Here is a 19204-nt window from a genome sequence, read left to right as displayed (position 1 = left end):
TCCCCTGCCTCTGCCTCCCAAGTGCTAGGATTACAGGTATGCACCACCATGCCCGGCTGGGAATGTTTTAATATCGCAGCAGGAAAAGCAGTATTACTAGAATTCCTCTTCAGAGGACTGGGTTTTCTACCTATCTTACAGTAAGGCAAAAGCAAAGCCAAGACACAAAATCACACACATATCTACGTTTAAACACCGCTACTAAAGGCTTAAGGTTGTTACAATATACTTAGAAGCCCAAGGAATAAAGACCAAGCAAGTGTGACCTCTGACCTTCTAATGTAGGCTTCCTGACAGTTCTGAACATAGCCTGACACATTTGTAGAAAACAATGTCAAAAGGTTGGACTCTCCTGATAAGCACTCCAAACAAAATACCAGCTACAAATGCTAACTTCACATACAAATATTATATACACTACTGATGGACACAGAGTCAGGGCTCAGACCTACCTTAGCAGGAGCTCTTTGGGAAGTTTTTTATTGATTACAGCCTCATCACTGTTTGAGAACATCTGTAAAACAAGACAAAAATCACTGCATCAGGCATTAACATTTATCATGTTCACAGTTTGGATAAAATTCCCTCATGGGAAATGTTAAAAAAGAATGTGAAGGGACCCAGCCAAAGGCTCAGAAGCAAGTGCTGCCAAGCTTGGTGTCTGAGCCCAGCCCCTGGAAAGCACCAGGGAGGAGAGGACCAACAGCTGCCAGTTACCCCTTCCTTCCTTCCTCCGATGTGTCCACACATACGAAGTATAATGGGGACTGGGGAGATGGCTCAGAGGGAACAGACACATAAGCCTGATTCTCTCAGGGACCACAGCCAGATACAACAGTCCCAAGGCATGGCAGGACAACACATCAGCTCCCTATACTTCCGTAGCTTTTATATCCAATCTAGGTGCCTATAGTAATCTACAGAACTTGGAGACCCCCTCCCCTCTAAACTCAGGTCCCCAACCTCTAACCACAGAATTCTCTTCTCTGCAGTCTAAAAAAGGTACCTTAGTTGTTCTGTGAGTTGCTGTTGGAGCTCCTACACCACTTCTCCAGCTGTGAGTGTCTGGGATTACTAAAGCTCTCTACAGAGCCCTCTTTTAAAATATCAGACGTTGATTCTGACCTTGAACTCCCAGATATCTGCCTGCTTCTGCCTCCAGGGCTGGGATTAAAGGTGTACACACACACACACACACACACACACACACACACACACACACACACACACACAGCCCCTTATCTTTTTCTTTGTGAAGATTTATTTAATTTGCATGGGTATTTTGTATGCATGCACAGATGTGTTCTCCACTCAAAGGCCTTGTGCAATGACTCCCCTGGAACTGGAGTTGCAGACATTGTGAGCTGCTATGTGGCTGCTGGGAATTGAATCTGGGTCTAAAGGAACAGCCAGTGTGAGCTCTCTTCAGTCCAATTGTTTTTATTTTGAGAGACAAGGTTTCTCTGTGTAGTCCTGGCTGTCCTGGGACTCGTTCTGTAAACTAAGCTGATCTTGAGATCCTTGAGATCCACCTGGCTTTGCCATCAGAGTGCTGGAATTAAGGATGTGTATCATCACACACCACACCTGGTTACCTTTTGGGTTGTTAGATTCCTGAGTCTGCAGTGCTACACCATAAGCCTGCACAACTTAGGAAGGATTTCCTCTTCTGCTCTGACTCTGCCCATGACTCAGTGAGAGTGTGTATGTGTGTGTGTGTGTGTGAGAGAGAGAGAGAAAGTGTGTGTCTGTGTGTGTGTGTGTCTTGGGTTGCACCCATTGTTTCCCACTGATTTGCTTTGGCTCCTCCATTACAATCGCACGAGCCTACGTGCACTTGGCTTGGGTCTTCCCCTCCTGTTCCTCTCGACTGTGGAGGAACTGCCACAGTTCCTGCTGTCCTAAAACCCATGAGTTTTCAAAATTAGAAACATGGATTATATCTCCATTTATTTAGGATTACCTTGATTTCTTCCAACAATTTTGGTAATCTTCCTGTGTGTCAGCTTTTAATGCTTATTTCTAAAGCACTCTATTCTCTTTAGTGGTATTCTTGGTTCACAGTCCACCCCAGGATGCTTGCCCTGGGGTGCACAACACAGTGTCTCTCCATCGTCTGTTTTTACCCCACTTGCGCTTCTGGCTCAAAATACATCTTTTATAAAAATGGTAAGTATAAAGTTCCATTTTATTATCTAGTCTTACAACTTATGTCTTTCAAAAAACAAAAGAAACAAACAAACAGGGTCTCACTACTGTAGCCTTGGCTGGCCTTGAACTCACAGGGATTAACTTGCTTCTGTTTCCTAAACACTGGTATTAAAGGCTAGTGCTACCACGCCCAGTCAAAATCTAAGACTATTAACTGGTTTAACCCATTTCTAATTGATTAGGCATGTCTAATTATGCTACTTGCTTTCTGTATTATCTTTTTTTTTCCATCGTCACAGCTTGCTGAGTGTCCTCTCCTGTGAGTCTTCAGAGCCCAGGATGACTGTCCTTCATGGTCTCTCTTGGGGGCCTGTGCCTCATTTGTTACCAGCTTCCAAGGAACTCACTGGTGAGTTCTGATCCTGTTCCCCCTTTACTTTCTTTATGTTTTCCAACAGAAAATTTCTGTTGTGCCATTATAATGCCTGTATTTTAAAGATTTACTTATTGTAAGTGTGTGATGATGTGCAGGTTTGAATGTGTGCACCAGGGCTGGGCACCAGGACTGCTCCTCTGCAAGGAAAGTTGCTTCTTGTTTTTTTTTCTGTAGCCCAGACGGGCCTCAAACTCATTTGTTCACTGGCCTCTGCTTCACAAGTGCCGGGGTTAAAGGCACATCCTACTATGCCTGCAAGTTTTCTCAACTACTGAGCCATCTCTCTGTCCCCTAATTCCTTCATTTTAAAAAAAAGTTATTTTCATAATGGTTGCTCTAGCAATTCCAGTACGCATCTTAACTAGCCATAATGTATTTCAGTCTGCTCATTCCTACAAAATACAGAAACTGTGCTACAAGAGCATTCTTTTTCCTTTTTCTTTTGCTATTATATACTTATTTGATAAACCCCCAACTGTAGTTCTTAATCATGCAACTGTCTTTCAGTTTAGTCAAGATAATAAAAGAACAATTTATTTATAGTCTTTTAAATTTACCTCTGTGACTTTTTTTTTCAAGACAGGGTTTCTCTGTGTAGCCCTGGCTGTCCTGGAACTCACTCTGTAGACCAGGCTGGCCTTGAACGCAGAAATCTTCCAGACTCTGCCTCCCAGAATGCTGGGATTACAGGCGTGTGCCACCACCGCCCAGCTTGTGACTAACATTTACAGTGTTGTTCCTTGCCTTACAGTCTGGTACCACACCCTTTAATTTTGAGCAAACTTTAATAGCTCATGTTGGGCAGATCTACAAACAACAAATGTCTTGGTGCTCACTTAATGCAGTTTAAAATTTTTTCCTCTAATATTTTGTGTTTGTGGTTTTTTTTTTCTTTTCTTTTTTTTTTTTTTTTTTTTTTTTTTTGGTTTTTTTCAAGTCAGGGTTTCTCTGTGTAGCCCTGGCTGTCCTGGAACTCATTTTGTAGACCAGGCTGGCCTTGAACTCAGAAATCCGCCTGCCACTGCCTCCCAAGTGATTAAAGGCAAGTGTCACCACGCCCAACTTGTGTTTGTGTTTTTAAAATAGGGTTTTTTTGACCTATAACCCAAGCTAGCCTTGGACTCATAAGCTTCAACCTCTCTGAATAACAAGGTCTTGGGTTCTCTGGAGAAACAGATCAGCAGACGGTCACACTGCACGTTTATGCCTGTGCATCTTATGTATGTATCTACACAACTGTATCAACAGTCAGACTTCGGAATTATTTGCTTGTACAGCTGGTGTCCAAAATTGGGGTGGGGCTGGGGTGCAGCTGCTATGATGTCCAAGGGTAGGAAAGGGACGTCTTAGTTTAAGAGATGTGGGGAGGGAAATACCACAAAAATATTTTTTATCTAAGTATGAACAAACTGCCTTAGGTTGGCACACATAGTTATAAGATTTATCGGCAGTTGAAGGATTTAAACACAGGGTCATGCATATACAAACATTCATTTCCAGCCCTTTAAAAACTTTTCTCAATTAAAAAAAAAAACTCATCTACTTCTTTTTATGTGTGCATGGAGGTGCACGCCCTATACACATATGTAGCTCAGAGGACAATTTGCAAAAGTTGGTTCTCGCCTTCTATCATATGGGTCCCAGGATGGCTCTCAGGTGCTCCTAACTCCAGAGACATCTTGATATTACTTGTTTTTTTTTTTTTTTTGAGACAGGGTCACGTAGAGTTCCCCAACTAGCCTCTAGCCTCAGGCTCCGGGGTAGCAGAGATTGGAGGACACAAATCACAGCATTCACTCAAAAAAGTTGTGTTTGGCTCTCTCATTGCTCTCTCATCACACTCTCACCTCTCTGGGGCTCCTCCCCTCCCCCTTCTCTCCACGTGGTCATGGCTGGCCTCCACTCCTCCCACCCCCTCTCTCTAACTCCCATCCATCCCCTGGCCTGAATAAACTCTATTCTATACCATGAAAAAAAAGTTGTGTTTGTTTGTTTGTTTTCCAAGACAGGGTTTCCTTTGTGTAGCCCTGTCTGTCCTTGAACTCAGTAAACCATGCTGGTCTCAAACTCAAGAGATCCACCTGCCTCTGCCTCCTGAGTGCTGGGATTAAAGACATGAACCAGAACTGCCTGGCTCTAAAAAGCTTTTTTAAAAAGAAATTCATGCAATGAATCGTTGTAAAGTGTGCATTTTAGGGTATCTTCAGTGTGTTTTAATGTACTTAAAGCTGTTGGGCTATCACACTCTACTAGTTCCAAAATGCTCTCAATCCCTCTTCAGAGGGCTCTGTGTCCGTCTAGAAGTCACTCAGAAACCCTGTTGCCCTCTTAAGAGTTCAAAACTGCCACTGATTTTATTCGGGTTATAAATTTTCTTATGCTTGCCTATTTCTTCTTTTTTTTTTTTAAAGATTTATTTATTTATTTTATATATGAGTACACCATTGCTTTGCTCTCTTCAGACACACCAGAATAGGGCATCAGTTCCCATTACAGATGGTTGTGAGCCACTATATGGGTGCTGGGATTTGAACTCAGGACCTCTAGAAGTAAAGTCAGTGCTCTTAACCGCTGAGCCATCTCTCTAGCCTACGTGGCTATTTCTTATGAAGGGAACTAAAATGTGACATTTTATGAATCACTGATGGCTTTTTACAATGGTCCTGGGATTTATTTACATGGTAGCAGTACTTTGTTTCTTTTTAATAGTTGAATAACAAACAGGTCCTTTGTATATACCACATTTTTTTCATTCATTCATGTTCTTAATAGCCTTTGTATATAGTAAATACTGTTGCCATTAGAATTCTTATATTTGTATTTATGTGAATACCTATTTTTAATTCACCTAGGAATGGGGTTATGGCCATGTGACATTTGGATAAAATGTTAGAGGAGTCATTAAATTGATTCTATAGTAGCTATAGCAGCCAACATTCCGTCACAAATGAGGCTTGCTCCTTCTCTGTATTCCTGCTTACACTAGTTGGGACATACTACCCAGTGCTAGGGCAGAACCCAGGCCTCACTTTATACATGTGAGGGAGGCAAGCAACCTACTATAAGCTCCAGACCTGTTCAAAGCCTTTAATCTTTTTTTTAAAGATTTATTTATTATTATATGTGAGTACACTGTAGCTGTCTTTAGACATACCAGAAGAGGGCATCAGATCTCATTACGAATAGCTGTGAGCCACCATGTGGTTGCTGGGATTTGAACTCAAGACCTTCGGAAGAACAATCGATGCTCTTAACTGCTGAGCCATCTCTCCAGCCCCTCAAAGCCTTTAATATTAAAATTGGGCTGTTTTATTATTAGTACAAGTCCTTTGTAGTTCCTAGACACAAAAGCTTTATTCAGTACACAACTTACATTTTTTAAAGGTTGTCTGTTTACCTTCTCAGTGGCGTTACTTAATAACAGATAGGTATTTTATTCTGTTTGATTTTTGAGGCAGAGTCACACTATGTTGCTAGGACTGCTGTCTAGCACATGAGCTCAATGCGATCCTACTGGCTCAGGTTCCTTACTTGTGACTCCTGTGACAACCAAGTCTAGCTTGAATTCTATTTTCTTTCTAGTAGTGCTTGGGACTGCGCGGAGAGCCTTCCTTACTCAAGCTCCTTAGGGCGCCATTGCTTACTGACATCCAACACCACGAGTTTTGATCGTTTTTTTCCACAAAACACTGAATATAATCCAACTGCTTTCTGGATTTCTTTGGTACTTCTGCTTGCCTCAGACTAGCGATTCTCCCACATCTCCCAAGGCTGGGGTTACTGCGTGCACCACCACAGCTGAATGGCTGCTACTATTTCTGATGAAAGTCAGAAACACATCAGTCAGCCACACTGGGTTCCTTTTATGATATCTTTTTTAATCCTCTAGATTTTGTCTTAAGCAGTCCAAGAACTATTTCTCCAGGGGCAGACATCTCTGTATCTATTCTACTTCAAGGTCACGAAGATACTGAGCTATACTGATCAGCACACTTCATCAGGCAGGGCACCGTGGCACACACTTTAATCTCAGCACTCAGTGAGTAGAAACAGGCCTGCTACAGAGTATCCGATCACACTATAAACTCCAAGACTGTTATTTACTGAGAGAGGGCATTGCTTCTGGGATGTCAGCTGAGTAGGAAGGTCAGCTGGGTGCTTTCTCTGCCTCTCTGAGCTGGTAGGTTTTCACCCCAGCATCTGGTTCCTGAGTCTTCATTGGTAAAATCAAACGAATAAGATTTTGTTTAAAAACAACACAGGCAAATCTGTGGTTCCACACTAGCTGGGTATACATACTAACTGCTGAGTCAGCTGGGGCTACAGTGAAAGACCCTGTCTCAAAATAATAAATGCGTGCATTTTCATCAAACTGTTATGAACAGTTAGGCTCAGCATTATTCCCAAGACCGCAAAGACAGATGTAACCTGTCTATAGAAGTTCCCGTCTACAGAGGAATGACGAATAAAATGTGTTAGATACATGTAAGTGAAAAGTTCAGGTTGAAAAGAAGGCTCTGGGATCCCAACTTTCCTTCTGAAGGATACTTCCTTGATGGTGAAATTCCTTGGCTCTGTAAAGCATTTCTTAGCTGGCCGTCGTGGCTCATGCCTGCGATACCAGTCAGTGTGTGGGAGGCAAGTGAAGGAGAAGCGTGAGTTTGATTTGATGCCAGCCTGGACTAAATATTACAAAAGGCAAACAAAACAAAACAAAGATCCACCAACAACAACATCCCAAAGACAAGGCCGAGGAGACTGTTGAATGGGTAAGATTCATCCCACCCAAGCATGCATCCCCAGTCTTCCCGGGGGATGGGTGCAGAGACTGAGTTTCTGGGGCTCACAGAGCAGCTAGCCTGCTGTATACAGTGGCAACTGATGAGGGCAGCTGACTCCTAAGGCTGTCCTCCAAACATTCCCAGTCCCACAGTGCACACACTCACACAGGGTGGCAATGAGCTTTCTCTTGAGAGTGAAACACACACAGACAGATACACACACACACACACACACACACACACACACACACACACTACAAGAACAACAAAAAAATCTATGCAGTGATACTGAGTGATTTCCAAGGCGAGGCTTTAGCCAACACTGAAGCACACTCCCAACTCATCCCTGCTGTCATGGAAGAAATTCTAGCTAAACTTCAGAACAGCAAAAGATCATGTGGAAATGAAGAATCAGCTGACGGCAACCCCAGAGTCTCAGTCTCTAATAATGGCCTATTACACACTCAAAAAGCAGTCAGTTGCCAGAGGCCTTGGCCTCCAGTTGTGTTTCTCTTTTAAAAAGAAACACAACTGCCAAGGTAAACTCATTTTTCCAAGCTACTCCATGGTAACTTAGGACAGATTGTTAAGATTATGGGGCATTGAACAGCAACTACTACAAAGAAAAATGGTTCTTCATTGAAAATAAATGTATGAGCGGTGATCTCATTTTCATAGATCTGAACAAACTTTGTAACATCCAATGGTAGCCTGACAGAGGCTAATCGTTATGGCATCTGGAATATTCTGGGGAGAGATTTTAGGACAGAATATTCATAAAGAAACCCACAGCTAAAGCTGCAAGATTTCTTTTTTCTTTCTTTCTTTCTTTCTTTTTTTTTTTCCAAGAGATAGGCTTTCTCTGTGTTGCCCAGGCTGTCCTGGAACTCACTCTGTAGACCAGGCTGGCCTCAAACCAAAAGATCTGCCTGCTTCTGCCTCCCAAATGCTGGAATTAAAGGCGTGCAACACTACCGCCCAGCTGAGAAAATGTTTTAAGGACACTTTTCCTATTATTAGTCTTCACAAGGTTATGCCATTCCTGTACTCAACCAACACCAGATGTTTTTCCAATTGGCTGATTTTCTTGCCAGGAAAAACATTTTTGTATGCTAAATTAAATGTGGAGGAAAATAAGCTTACAATTTCTCCACCCAACGTAACTGCTCTGTAGAAACAAACTATGGCCAGTGTATCACCACACCATGACTAAACCTTTTCTAACAAAGACATTTCTAGATAAAAACACCAAGGAAGGAATACATGTAGAACACATTACAACAGGCCATGCTTTCTGCACTACATACATTCTAACATCTGACTCAATAGCACACAAGTTATGCTGGTCTCAACCATGTCTCTGCTTGCACTTCAGATAAGGTACATACATACACGTGCACACATATCCACTGCACACACACGGGTCAGAGGAGGGTGTCGGGTGCCAGGGCCTCTCTCTCACCTGGAGATGTTTTCCAGCTAGGCAGGCCAGGCAGTGAGCCTACCACTTCTAGCATGCCAGTGCTGGAGTCACAGGCGTGTGCAAGACCTCACACGGCTTTTCCGAGGGTGCTGGCATCACACTGTGGGTCATCACAATGCACTTTCAACACACCCAGCCATTTCCTGTGCCCTCTTTACACCCTCATTCTGTTTTTCTGCTCAGTATTCTGTCTCCTTACTTGGTTTTACCGTCCTGGGCAACATTTTAGGTCCCTGAGGACTCCTGAGTTCAATTCCCAGGACTCACATTGTGTAAGGAGAAAAACACCTGTGCAAGTTGTCCTCTGACCTCCACATGACACCATGGCTCATACAAATTGTATCAGTCCTGCCTTCTGGAGACATAATTACATAAAACATGACCTGAGACTGTTGTAAGCAGTTAAGAGACAGTGAGTGGTTTGATATATACACTAACTGTGGTAGAGATGGAGAAAAATAATTGGATTCTTGCCATACAGGTCAGGAATAAGTCCTCTCTTGCCTCAGGTGGTGGCACATGCCTTTAATCAGAGCTGATTTTTCTTTGTTTCTGTTTTTTGAGCAATTTAACTATATATAACAACATATACATATATATGCACACACACATACACACACATATAAAAGATAATAGTTCTGGCTAGCCTTGAGCTCATAAAGGTCCACTTGTCTATACCTCCCCAGTACTGGGGTTAAAGCATGAAGCACCATGCCTGACATAAGACTGTATAGCTTTAATGACAGTAAATCCTATCATTTCTACTCTGACAATATAGGCTATACTTAATCAAATAACACGAAATGCTTCAAACCCAAACTTTGTGACTGCCACAACTAGAAAATCTTCACCTGACCTCATGTGAGGGGCACAGTCAAAATATAGGCCACTGAAATAGTGTATAAGCCGGGAAGTGGTGGCGCACGCCTTTAATCCCAGCACTTAGGAGGCAGAGGCAGGTGGATCTCTGAGTTTGAGGCCAGTCTGGTCTACAGAATGAGTTCCAGGACAGCCAAGGCTATACAGAGAAACCCTGTCTCGAGGGAAAAAAAAGTGTATAAACTTACATTCAGTCTACAAGTAGATATAAATGAAACACACTGGGGATGGAGAAGTGGCTCAAGGGTTAGGAACACTGGCTGCTCTTCCAGAGGATTCCAGCACCCACATGCAGCTTACAACATTTTCTGACTCCAGTTCCAGGTGATCCAACACCCTCATACAGATAAAATACCAATGCACATAAAATAAAAATAAATAAATCATTAAAAAGTAAAACCAGCCGGGCGATGGTGGTGCACGCCTTTAGTCCCAGCACTTGGGAGGCAGAGGTAGGCAGATTTCTGAGTTTGAGGCCAGCCTGGTCTACAGAGTGAGTTCCAGGACAGCCAGGGCTACACAGAGAAACCCTGTCTCGAAAAAACAAAAACAAACAAACAAACAAACAAACAAACAAAAACAAAGTAAAAATAAAGATGTATACCATCATGCCTGTATACCAACATTTTTAAGATAAAAATATCTTTAAAAAGAAAACAGTGGTTAAGAGCACTGACTGCTCTTCCAGAGGTCCTGAGTTAAAATCCCAGCAACCACATGGTGGCTCACAACCATCTGTAATGGGATCTGATGCCCTTTTCTGGTATGTCTGAAGACAGTGACAATGTACTCATAAACAAGTAATTCTTTAAAAAAGAAAGAAAGGAAACAGATGGTCCGGGTGTAGTGGTGCACACCTTTAATGCCAGCGCACTTGGGAGGCAGTTAGGCAGATCTATGTGAGACCAAGTTCAAGGCCAGGTCTATAAATTGAGTTCAGAACAGCCAGGGCTCTGTTACACAGAAAAGCCCTGTCTTGAAAAACAAAACAAAACAAAGAGAGAAATATAAAGAAACACATAAATTTCGAGTTCAGACCTGAGTCCTATCTCAAAGACATTCCGTATGTGCCAGTAGCTGGGTCACTGGGTCACACACAGGTACAATGTTGGGGGTTGTTTGTTGTTTTGAGACAAGGTCTGGCTGTGCAGCCTTTAGCTGGCCTGAAACTTCTAGAACTTGTCCTCTCACTGCCTTTCAGTGCTGGGGTTGAAGGCAGGTGCCATCACCTAGAGGAAGAAAAGGAAGGGCTTCTTCCTGACCTGCATGGCCGGAATCCAACTATTTCTCTCCATTTCTACCACAGTTACTGGATACATCAAACCACCGTCTCCTTATAACTTCTTCTAAGTCTCAGGTAATGTTTTATACAGTTGTCTCCAGAGTGCAGGAGTGAGCTTTACTTTAAGGGCTTTGAGCATGCTAAGCAGGGGTCTTTCACTGAGGTTCATCTCCAGCTCAATGTCCTCTTCTGCTCAAACAGATCCTTGAGGTTTACATTCCCAGAAACAAATACAGAGTTTAAGGGTCCTCCGGCCATTCATAATCCTCCCTACCCCTCACCCACACCAGCACTTCCCACTGGTCAGTCTCCCCCCTTTGCTTTCGGTCCCAGAAAGTATTAGCATTACATATTATCCTTTATACCTATCTCCCCTAACTAGATTTTAAGAAGATTTTATCTGTTTTGTTTACTTTTGCATCTCCTGGTATTCGTAACTGCAGGCACATATAAGGTACTCAGTAAATATTCGAGGACTGAATTAGTCGTTAGCATGGAACTGAACTGGAGGACATGGAAACGCAAGCCATAATCCTAGTACTTGGGAAGATGAGGCTGCTGAATGAATGATCACGAATTTCAAGTCAGGTGAGGGCGGAGCAGGGCGGGGCTCGACTGCAAGGCTTGACTGTCTTAAAGACTGTCTTGTTGGCTAGAGAGGCAACCTGTCGGCAGGTGAGGGCCGGCCTAACAAGTGGTGTTGGATCTGGGTACGCACTGAGGGAAGAGGCTTTCAAGCTTCGCTCTTTTACACATGCCGGTGGCACACAAGTACCCAACCCCCTTACAGATCCGAGGGCTTCAAATACCTCTACGTACTAGGTTTGGCGCACTCTGGAGGCAGAGGCAGGTGGGGGGCAGGGAAGCCCAGAGTGTGACAAGGACCAAAGCCTCAGACTCCCAGGAACTGCAAAGTTTCCTCAGCTGAGTTTTGGAGGCGTGGCCGATGACAAGTGCTTTTGAATCAATTGCCCTGGGTAATGCCAAGCTAACAAGTGCGACTTCCTCCAAGATGCCTGGAGCCTGAAACTCCCCTAGGAGAGCTCTTACCCATCCACCTGTAACCAAAGCCAGTCAGGGGCCCAGAGGAGCAAGAGGTCCCGGGTTCTAGAATGCCAGAACTTGCACTCCTGGCTATTTAGTAAATTCGAGTTGGACCAGGATACAAAGATAAGAAGTGCTGCTGGTAACTAGTGATGGTCTAATAGTAGGTCAGAAATAGGCCTATTCTGGGTTTATATAGTGAGACCCAATCTCAAAAAAACCATAAAAATAAAAGAGTTGGAAAATAGTCACATGTGACCCAGCACTTAGTAAATGGTGGCAAGACTATGAGGCGCTCAAGGCCAGCCTCACCCACACTTACGTGGACAACCTGGGCTACATGAAACCCTGTCTTAAAAATAACAATATTGGGAAAACAGATGCTATAAAGTAAGAGAACAAGGGGCTAGAGAGACAATGCTCAGAGGTCAGGGCAGGTCAGGGCACCTGCTGCTCTTCAGAGGACCTAGGTCCCACTCCCAGCATCTCCATGGCAGCTCAGAGCTGCCTGTAACTCCAGTTCTAGGAGACTCAATGCTCCCTCCTGGCCTCTGGGGGCACCAGGCACACATGTGATGCATAGACATACACACAGGTAAAATATTCTTACACAGAAAATAAAAATAAACTTTACAGTATTCTTTACCTGAGAGATTTTTTTTTTATTTGGTTTTTTCGAGACAGGGTTTCTCTGTATAGCCCTGGCTGTCCTGGAACTCACTCTGTAGACCAGGCTGGCCTCGAACTCAGAAATTCGCCCGCCTCTGCCTCCCAAGTGGTGGGATTACAGGCGTGCGCCACCACCGCCTGGCTCCTTAAGAGATAATTTAAAACTAAATTCAAACTAATTTATAAATACAAACATACTATTTAATGTGCAGCACTCATATACATAAATAAAAAATATTCTCCAACTAAGTTATTAAAAATGTCAACATGCAGCCAGGCAGTGGTGGTGCATGCCTTTAATCCCAGCACTCTGGGAGGCAGAGGCAGGCGGATTTCTGAGTTCGAGGCCAGCCTGGTCTACAGAGTGAATTCCAGGACAGCCAGGGCTACACAGAGAAACCCTGTCTCCAAAAAAAAAAAAAAAAAAAAAAAAAATTTTATTTGAGTTAGGTGTTTAGAATAGTTGACTCTTGTTTTAGAAGATACATCCATTGGCTTAAAAACAATTTAAAAAAAAAAGAAAAAAAGAAAAGAAAACCTGGGTTAAGGAGAGAACTCAGGGGCAGGGCACTTGTCTGGTGCTTGAGGCCATAGACCAAACCAAACCAAACCAAACAAAACAAAGCCAAAAACAACCCACCCAACCCCACTATGTAAATAATTTTATACTTAATAAAGTCCCGGAATCACTAGTGAGTGAGTGCTACTTCCTAGCTGCACTTTTTCCAATCCTGAGTCGTTCCTAGGTAAATCTCTGGTGAAGGTCTAGCCTCAGAGATGCAGCAACTTTAATTAGCTGTCTCATTAAGAGTGTTCTCAGCCAGGCTTCGTGGGGCACACCTTTGTTCCCAGCACTTGGGAGGCAGACTTAAGTAGATCTCTGAGTTCAAGGCTAACCTGGTCTACAGAGCAAGTTCCAGGACAGCCAGGGCTACATGGTTCAAAGGTTCTCAAGCTTCTTAACGCTGTGACCCTTTAATATAGTTCACGTTGTAGTGACCTCCGACCATAAAATTATTTTCATTGCTGCTTCATAAATGTAATTTCGCTACTGTTACAAATCACAATGTAAATATCTGTATATGACCTGGAATTATGACCCATAGGTAGAGAAACTACTGTTCTAGGGGATGTGGAATGTGCACAAAAACGGCAATTTTGAAGGCCACAATGCTGGGGGGTGGTGGCACACGCCTTTAGTCCCAGCACTTGGGAGGCAGTGGCAGGTGAATTTTTGAGTTCGAGGCCAGCCTGGTCTACAGAGTGAGTTCCAGGACAGCCAGGGCTACACAGAAAAACCCTGTCTCAAAAAAGCCAAAATAATAATAATAATAATAATAATAATAATTTTGAAGGACACACAGGTCCCCTATTTACTTTTGAAAAGTGGGAGAGTTATAGTAAAGAAAATTTATTTTCAACTATTTATCCTTAATAATATAATCATAACTCAGAAATCACTATTAAACAACCAGAGCTTGGTGTTTTATTTCTATGTAACCTCAATTCAACTCATGTTATGACAAGAAAACAGATACTGGAAATCTTATTTTAAAGCCATAAAGACACAGTTAAATGGCTCTCCTCAGCGCTCAATGTAAGTTCACAACTATGCCAAGATGTGGTCCCCTGAGATCTTGATTCCTATATTTAAACCACAGTTTTCTGTCTGGGTAAAAGACTGATAAGCTCATATGCAATTTATGTCACCTAGTGCCCATAATCCACTGTCTCAGAAACATAAGGTCTCTGTAAATACAATTAATTTTGGACTGACGGCCGGAGAGTTCTCAGTCACCTCTGCAGATCATGAGGAGGCCCGAGGTTAGGCTTCCAGCACTGTAATCTACGGGATAAAATAACACAGGAAAGACCATTATTCTCTTGTGTTTTTGATACAAGGTCTTGAATAAAAAAACATAGGCTAGCCTTGAACTCATTATATAGCTCAGGTTGGTCTTAAACTGAGAACAATCTCCCTGCCTTAGCCCCCCATTTAGAGTTGATTGTCGCCGCTGTTTGTTTCATCTGTGAGACAAGGTCTCAAGCATGCCATGCTGACCTCAAACTTCCTATGCAGCTGAGGATGCCCTTGCACTTTTGATCCTCCTGCCTCCACCCCATGTTTATATGGCACTAGGTAGGACTCGCACCCAGGGCCTTACGCTAAACACATATCCACTCAGCTGAACCCCATTCCCACCTCCTCTGTTTTTTAATGATGTGCTGACGTGGCACAGCTGTACTTTTGTGTTGGACTTTTAAAGGCGGGTCTACATCTCAGAGCCTTTACATAACAGAAGTCAACTGTGACTAAGAACATTGAATATTAATGAAGCCTCTTATCTTTGTATGTTACAGTTCATGATGAAATACTAGGAAATTATAGCAATTGTGCACATATTCTAATTTATTCAAAGAGAATTTCAAACTATCAGTTTTCCACCAGTAGATTGCAGAAATAAGCTGTAATGTGGTTTTCTTCACCCATAAACTCAGAGCAGCACATGGAGCACGAGAATGAGTTTTCAACCGAGGAGAGCATGCGTGTTGGAGAATCAGCGCCACAGGCTTCTTCACAAGGCTCTCTTCTTGAAAGGGATCAGAGCGAATCTCTTGACCACATTCAGCTCTCTCACAGCTTTAGTTTCTACAGTTTTCGAGCGAAGAGTGGCCAGTTTCCGGGGTGAAGGCTGACTGGCCCAGTGTTTTAAAATGTCAGCTTACAATTCAGTGCCAGTGTCTCATCCTAGCAGACATTCTCCAGGACTGCCTAACACTGAGCACAGTGACAACAGAGCGAGCCACGCCCACCCATCACAGCACGAACTACCCCTCAGACTGGGACTCGAGGCACTCCAGCTTATTAAATGAACATGATATCTACTTAGGAGGTGACTAGCTATATTCCCCACTTTGTAAAAGACATTTTCCTCTAAGCAGTAAATTCTTTTGTTTTTTTGTTTTTTGGATTTGGTTTTTTTGAGACAGGGTTTCTCTGTATAGCCCTGGCTGTCCTGGAACTTATTCTGTAGACCAGGCTGGCCTCAAACTCAGAAATTCACCTGCCTCTGCCTCCCATAGTGCTGGGATTACAGGCGTGTGCCACCACCGCCCAGCTAAGCAGTAAATTCCTACTTAGAGAATGTGGGGTCCCACACTTGGGAGGTCAAAGAAAGAGAATTAGAAATTTGAGGCCATCATCAACTACATGATTCCCCTGTTCTCAGAGGACAACCCTAGCCAGGTGTAATGCACATTCTTGGGTTGCTGAGGCAGGCAGAACTCTGAGCTGAAGGCCAGCAGGTAAGCCAGGGCTACATAGTGAGAAAACTGTCTCAAAATACAACAGCAGCAACAACAAAACACCAAAAATAAACAGGGAGGTATTTTAATGTTTTTAAAATATTAAGTTACAAAAGGCCTATGTACAAGCACTAGTGTGCTAAGAAGTACCAACATCAGGACCAGTTCCGTGTGCCTCCACTGTAGGCCAGGCAGGTTGCTCACGCTACACAAACTTAGGATGTGGTTCTCATGGTGGAGGTATTAGATTCCTTACAGAGAGGGGAAATCAGAGACTCAAAGAGGCTAACCTGAAGGACTTGTCCAAAGTCACATAGATGGTGGCTAGAAATCCACAGTTCAGACCCTGGCTTCAATGCTAATGCTGGAAAATAGGCTCTACAGGGCTGTAGATGGCTCAATGGTTAAGAGCACTGACTGCTCTTCCAGAGGTCCTGAGTTCAATTCCCAGAAATCACATGGTGGCTCACAACCATCTGTAATGGGATCCAATGCCCTCTTCTGGTGTATCTGAAGACAGCTATAGTGAATTCATATAAATAAATAACGCCTTTTAAAAAAAGATAGGCTCTATAAATATAAATAAATCCCACAATTACTAACTGTAAGAACCATAGCTCCAAACACCAGACCATCACACAACCAAATCCATCTCTCAGCAAAAATATCCACTTATTCACTATAACAGTACAGACTCCCACCCCCACCTTACCCTTTGAAAATCTACTTTTATCAGAATTCAGGATAGAAATGGACAACGTGCGGGGCGGTGGTGGCACACGCCTGTAATCCCAGTACTCTGGGAGGCAGAGGCAGGTGGATTTCTGAGTTCGAGGCCAGCCTGGTCTACAGAGTGAGTTCCAGGACAGCCAGGACAGAGAAACCCTGTCTCCAAAAAAAAAAAAACAAAAAAAAAACAAAAAAAAACAAACAAACAGAAATGGACAAGGTATTCAAAGCATCATATTAAGATTACAAAGGCTAATTTGTTTTTCTTTACTAGGATTTAACAAAGATATTTAAGAGATTGGTAATAAATTAATCATTTAATCTCTTTGTAGAGAATCAGAGTAAAAGAAACCTTTGAGTGCAGACAATGGAAGACTGGAAAGGGAACTTAAAGTAATACTGACATGAGTAATAGTAGAATTGTACTAGAGGAAAAAAATTGTACTAGAGTATTATAACATACACAATGAAACACAAAATATACATATGAATACTTTAAAATTTCCATTTTTCATTATGTGTGTATGTGTGCACGCATGTACACATACATGCTAGTACGCACATGACTGCGGTGCCTGAAGCAGGCCAGCGGAACTGGGTTGCAGGTGGCTGTGAGTCACTGGACACGGCTCTAAGACCTGAACATAGGTCCACTGGAAAGGGAGGGCACGCTCCTATCCTCTAGGCAGTCTCTCCTAAGCCTCAGGGCAGAGACACTTGAATCCTACCTACTTGAAAGCCCGAGACAAGAAAATTCTAACAGTTCTCCCAAGAGTCTCCAAGAGTTCTAACAACACAGGGAAACCTGATCTATAGTACATTTTAAAGCAGTCTCAAAAGAAGGTAGACTATGGCTCAGACCTGTTATTACTGTGATCCTTGAGACAGGGTCTAGCTCTGCACCCCAAGCTATCCTATAGAAGCCCTCTTGCTTCCTCATGAGGGGTCACAAGCCTGTGATCCACCACACTTCGCAGAGGTGCATTTTAATAGTTCACAAATAAACAATTTCCTTTTATAAACTCTGCGTAATACCTTAACATATTCATTTTACTATTGATATTAATTTCAATTTTTAAATATTAAAAGATATAAATGAGCGGATTCAAAAAATAGGATAAAATGAAAACATTTTTTGTACTTTGTTGCTTGAAACAGGCCTTGTTCCTCTGGATCTTACATGGTAGCTCAGGCTGGCCTAGAAACTGAGGCAATTCTCCTGCCTCAGCCTCCAGAGTATAGGGATTAGACTTGAGTCATCGTGTGCTTCCATGATTTTTCTACGTTCTCTTTCCATAAACTGTCTAATAGCCCACTCCTAGACCAGCACAAATCTGCAAATCCTTGATGTAATAGTTTTAATTGTTCATCAGCAGACACTACAAATCTTTTTTCTTTTCTCTTTTCCTCGGTAACTTTTATACATTTTTTTCTTTTCACATACTAGAGTATTTTGTCTAGACATATGCCTATGTATCATGCGTGTGCCTGATGAACACGAAGGCCAGAGGAGGGCACTGGATCCCCTGGAACTGGAATTACAAGTGGGTGCTGGGACTGACTGCTCTTCTGAAGGTCCTGAGTTCAAATCCCAGCAACCAAATGGTGGCTCACAACCATCCATAATGGGATCTGACCCCTCCTCTGGAGTGTCTGAAGAGAGCTACAGTGTGCTTACATATAACAACAAATAAATCTTAAAAAAAAACAAAACAAAACAAGTGGGTGCTGGGAATGGAACTCTGGACCTTTGGAATAGTAGCCAGTGCTCTTAACTACTGTGCCATCGCTAAAGCCTTTCTTTACCTGCTTTTATAGGATTGAAAAACACAAAGTTAAAGTAGCTTTCTTTCTTTCTTTCTTTTTTCTTTTTTTGAGACAGGATTTCTCTGTGTAGCCCTGGCTGCCCTGAAACTCACTCTATAGACCAGGCTGGCCTTCAACTCGATTTCCTCTGCTACCTGAGTGCTGGGATTAAAAGTGCATAAATGGTACCCAGCTAAAAGTCAATGACAGTCAGGATATATTGAGCTGGTAATAACTTTGTTGTTCCTGTCAAAAAAGGGCCACATAGGTCTAAGAACTAGTGCATTTTGAACCTGCCCTAATCTAGTAGTCTTTGTTCTTTTTGCACCCCCCCCCAATAAAATCACTCTGAGAACATGTTAGCACCTAGAATGAGCTCTGACCATGATATCTTGTTACTGTAAACTTTAAGTAAGCCTTAGTTCTGTCTGCATGCTGCAGTGGATCATAAAGTCATACCAACAGGAGCCAGCTAGCTGGCTCAGCAGGTAAAGGGCTTAGCAGCCAGCCTAGAACTCAGGTTCCATCCTTAGGGCTCTCATGTGATGGCCCACTGACTCCAGCAAGTTGTCCTTTAACCGCTAACACCCACCAGCCCCATAAAATATAATTTAAAAAATCTTTTTAATGGTACATCA

General features: G+C 42.8%; 1 protein-coding gene across 2 annotated transcripts in view; it reads right to left on the bottom strand.

Moving 5' to 3' along the window:
* The window catches only part of Fbxl20 (F-box and leucine rich repeat protein 20), a 66412-nt gene that overhangs the window by 38893 nt on the left and 8315 nt on the right, over window positions 1-19204 (bottom strand). For both annotated transcript variants that reach the window (XM_052193936.1, XM_052193937.1), the window contains exon 2: window positions 453-514. In XM_052193936.1, coding sequence (XP_052049896.1) covers window positions 453-514 — 62 coding nt within the window. The remainder of the gene's footprint in view (window positions 1-452; window positions 515-19204) is intronic.

Source organism: Apodemus sylvaticus, chromosome 10 (assembly GCF_947179515.1).
Source record: "Apodemus sylvaticus chromosome 10, mApoSyl1.1, whole genome shotgun sequence".
Taxonomy (NCBI): Eukaryota; Metazoa; Chordata; class Mammalia; order Rodentia; family Muridae; genus Apodemus; species Apodemus sylvaticus.
This window is presented reverse-complemented; position numbering and strand designations above follow the sequence as displayed.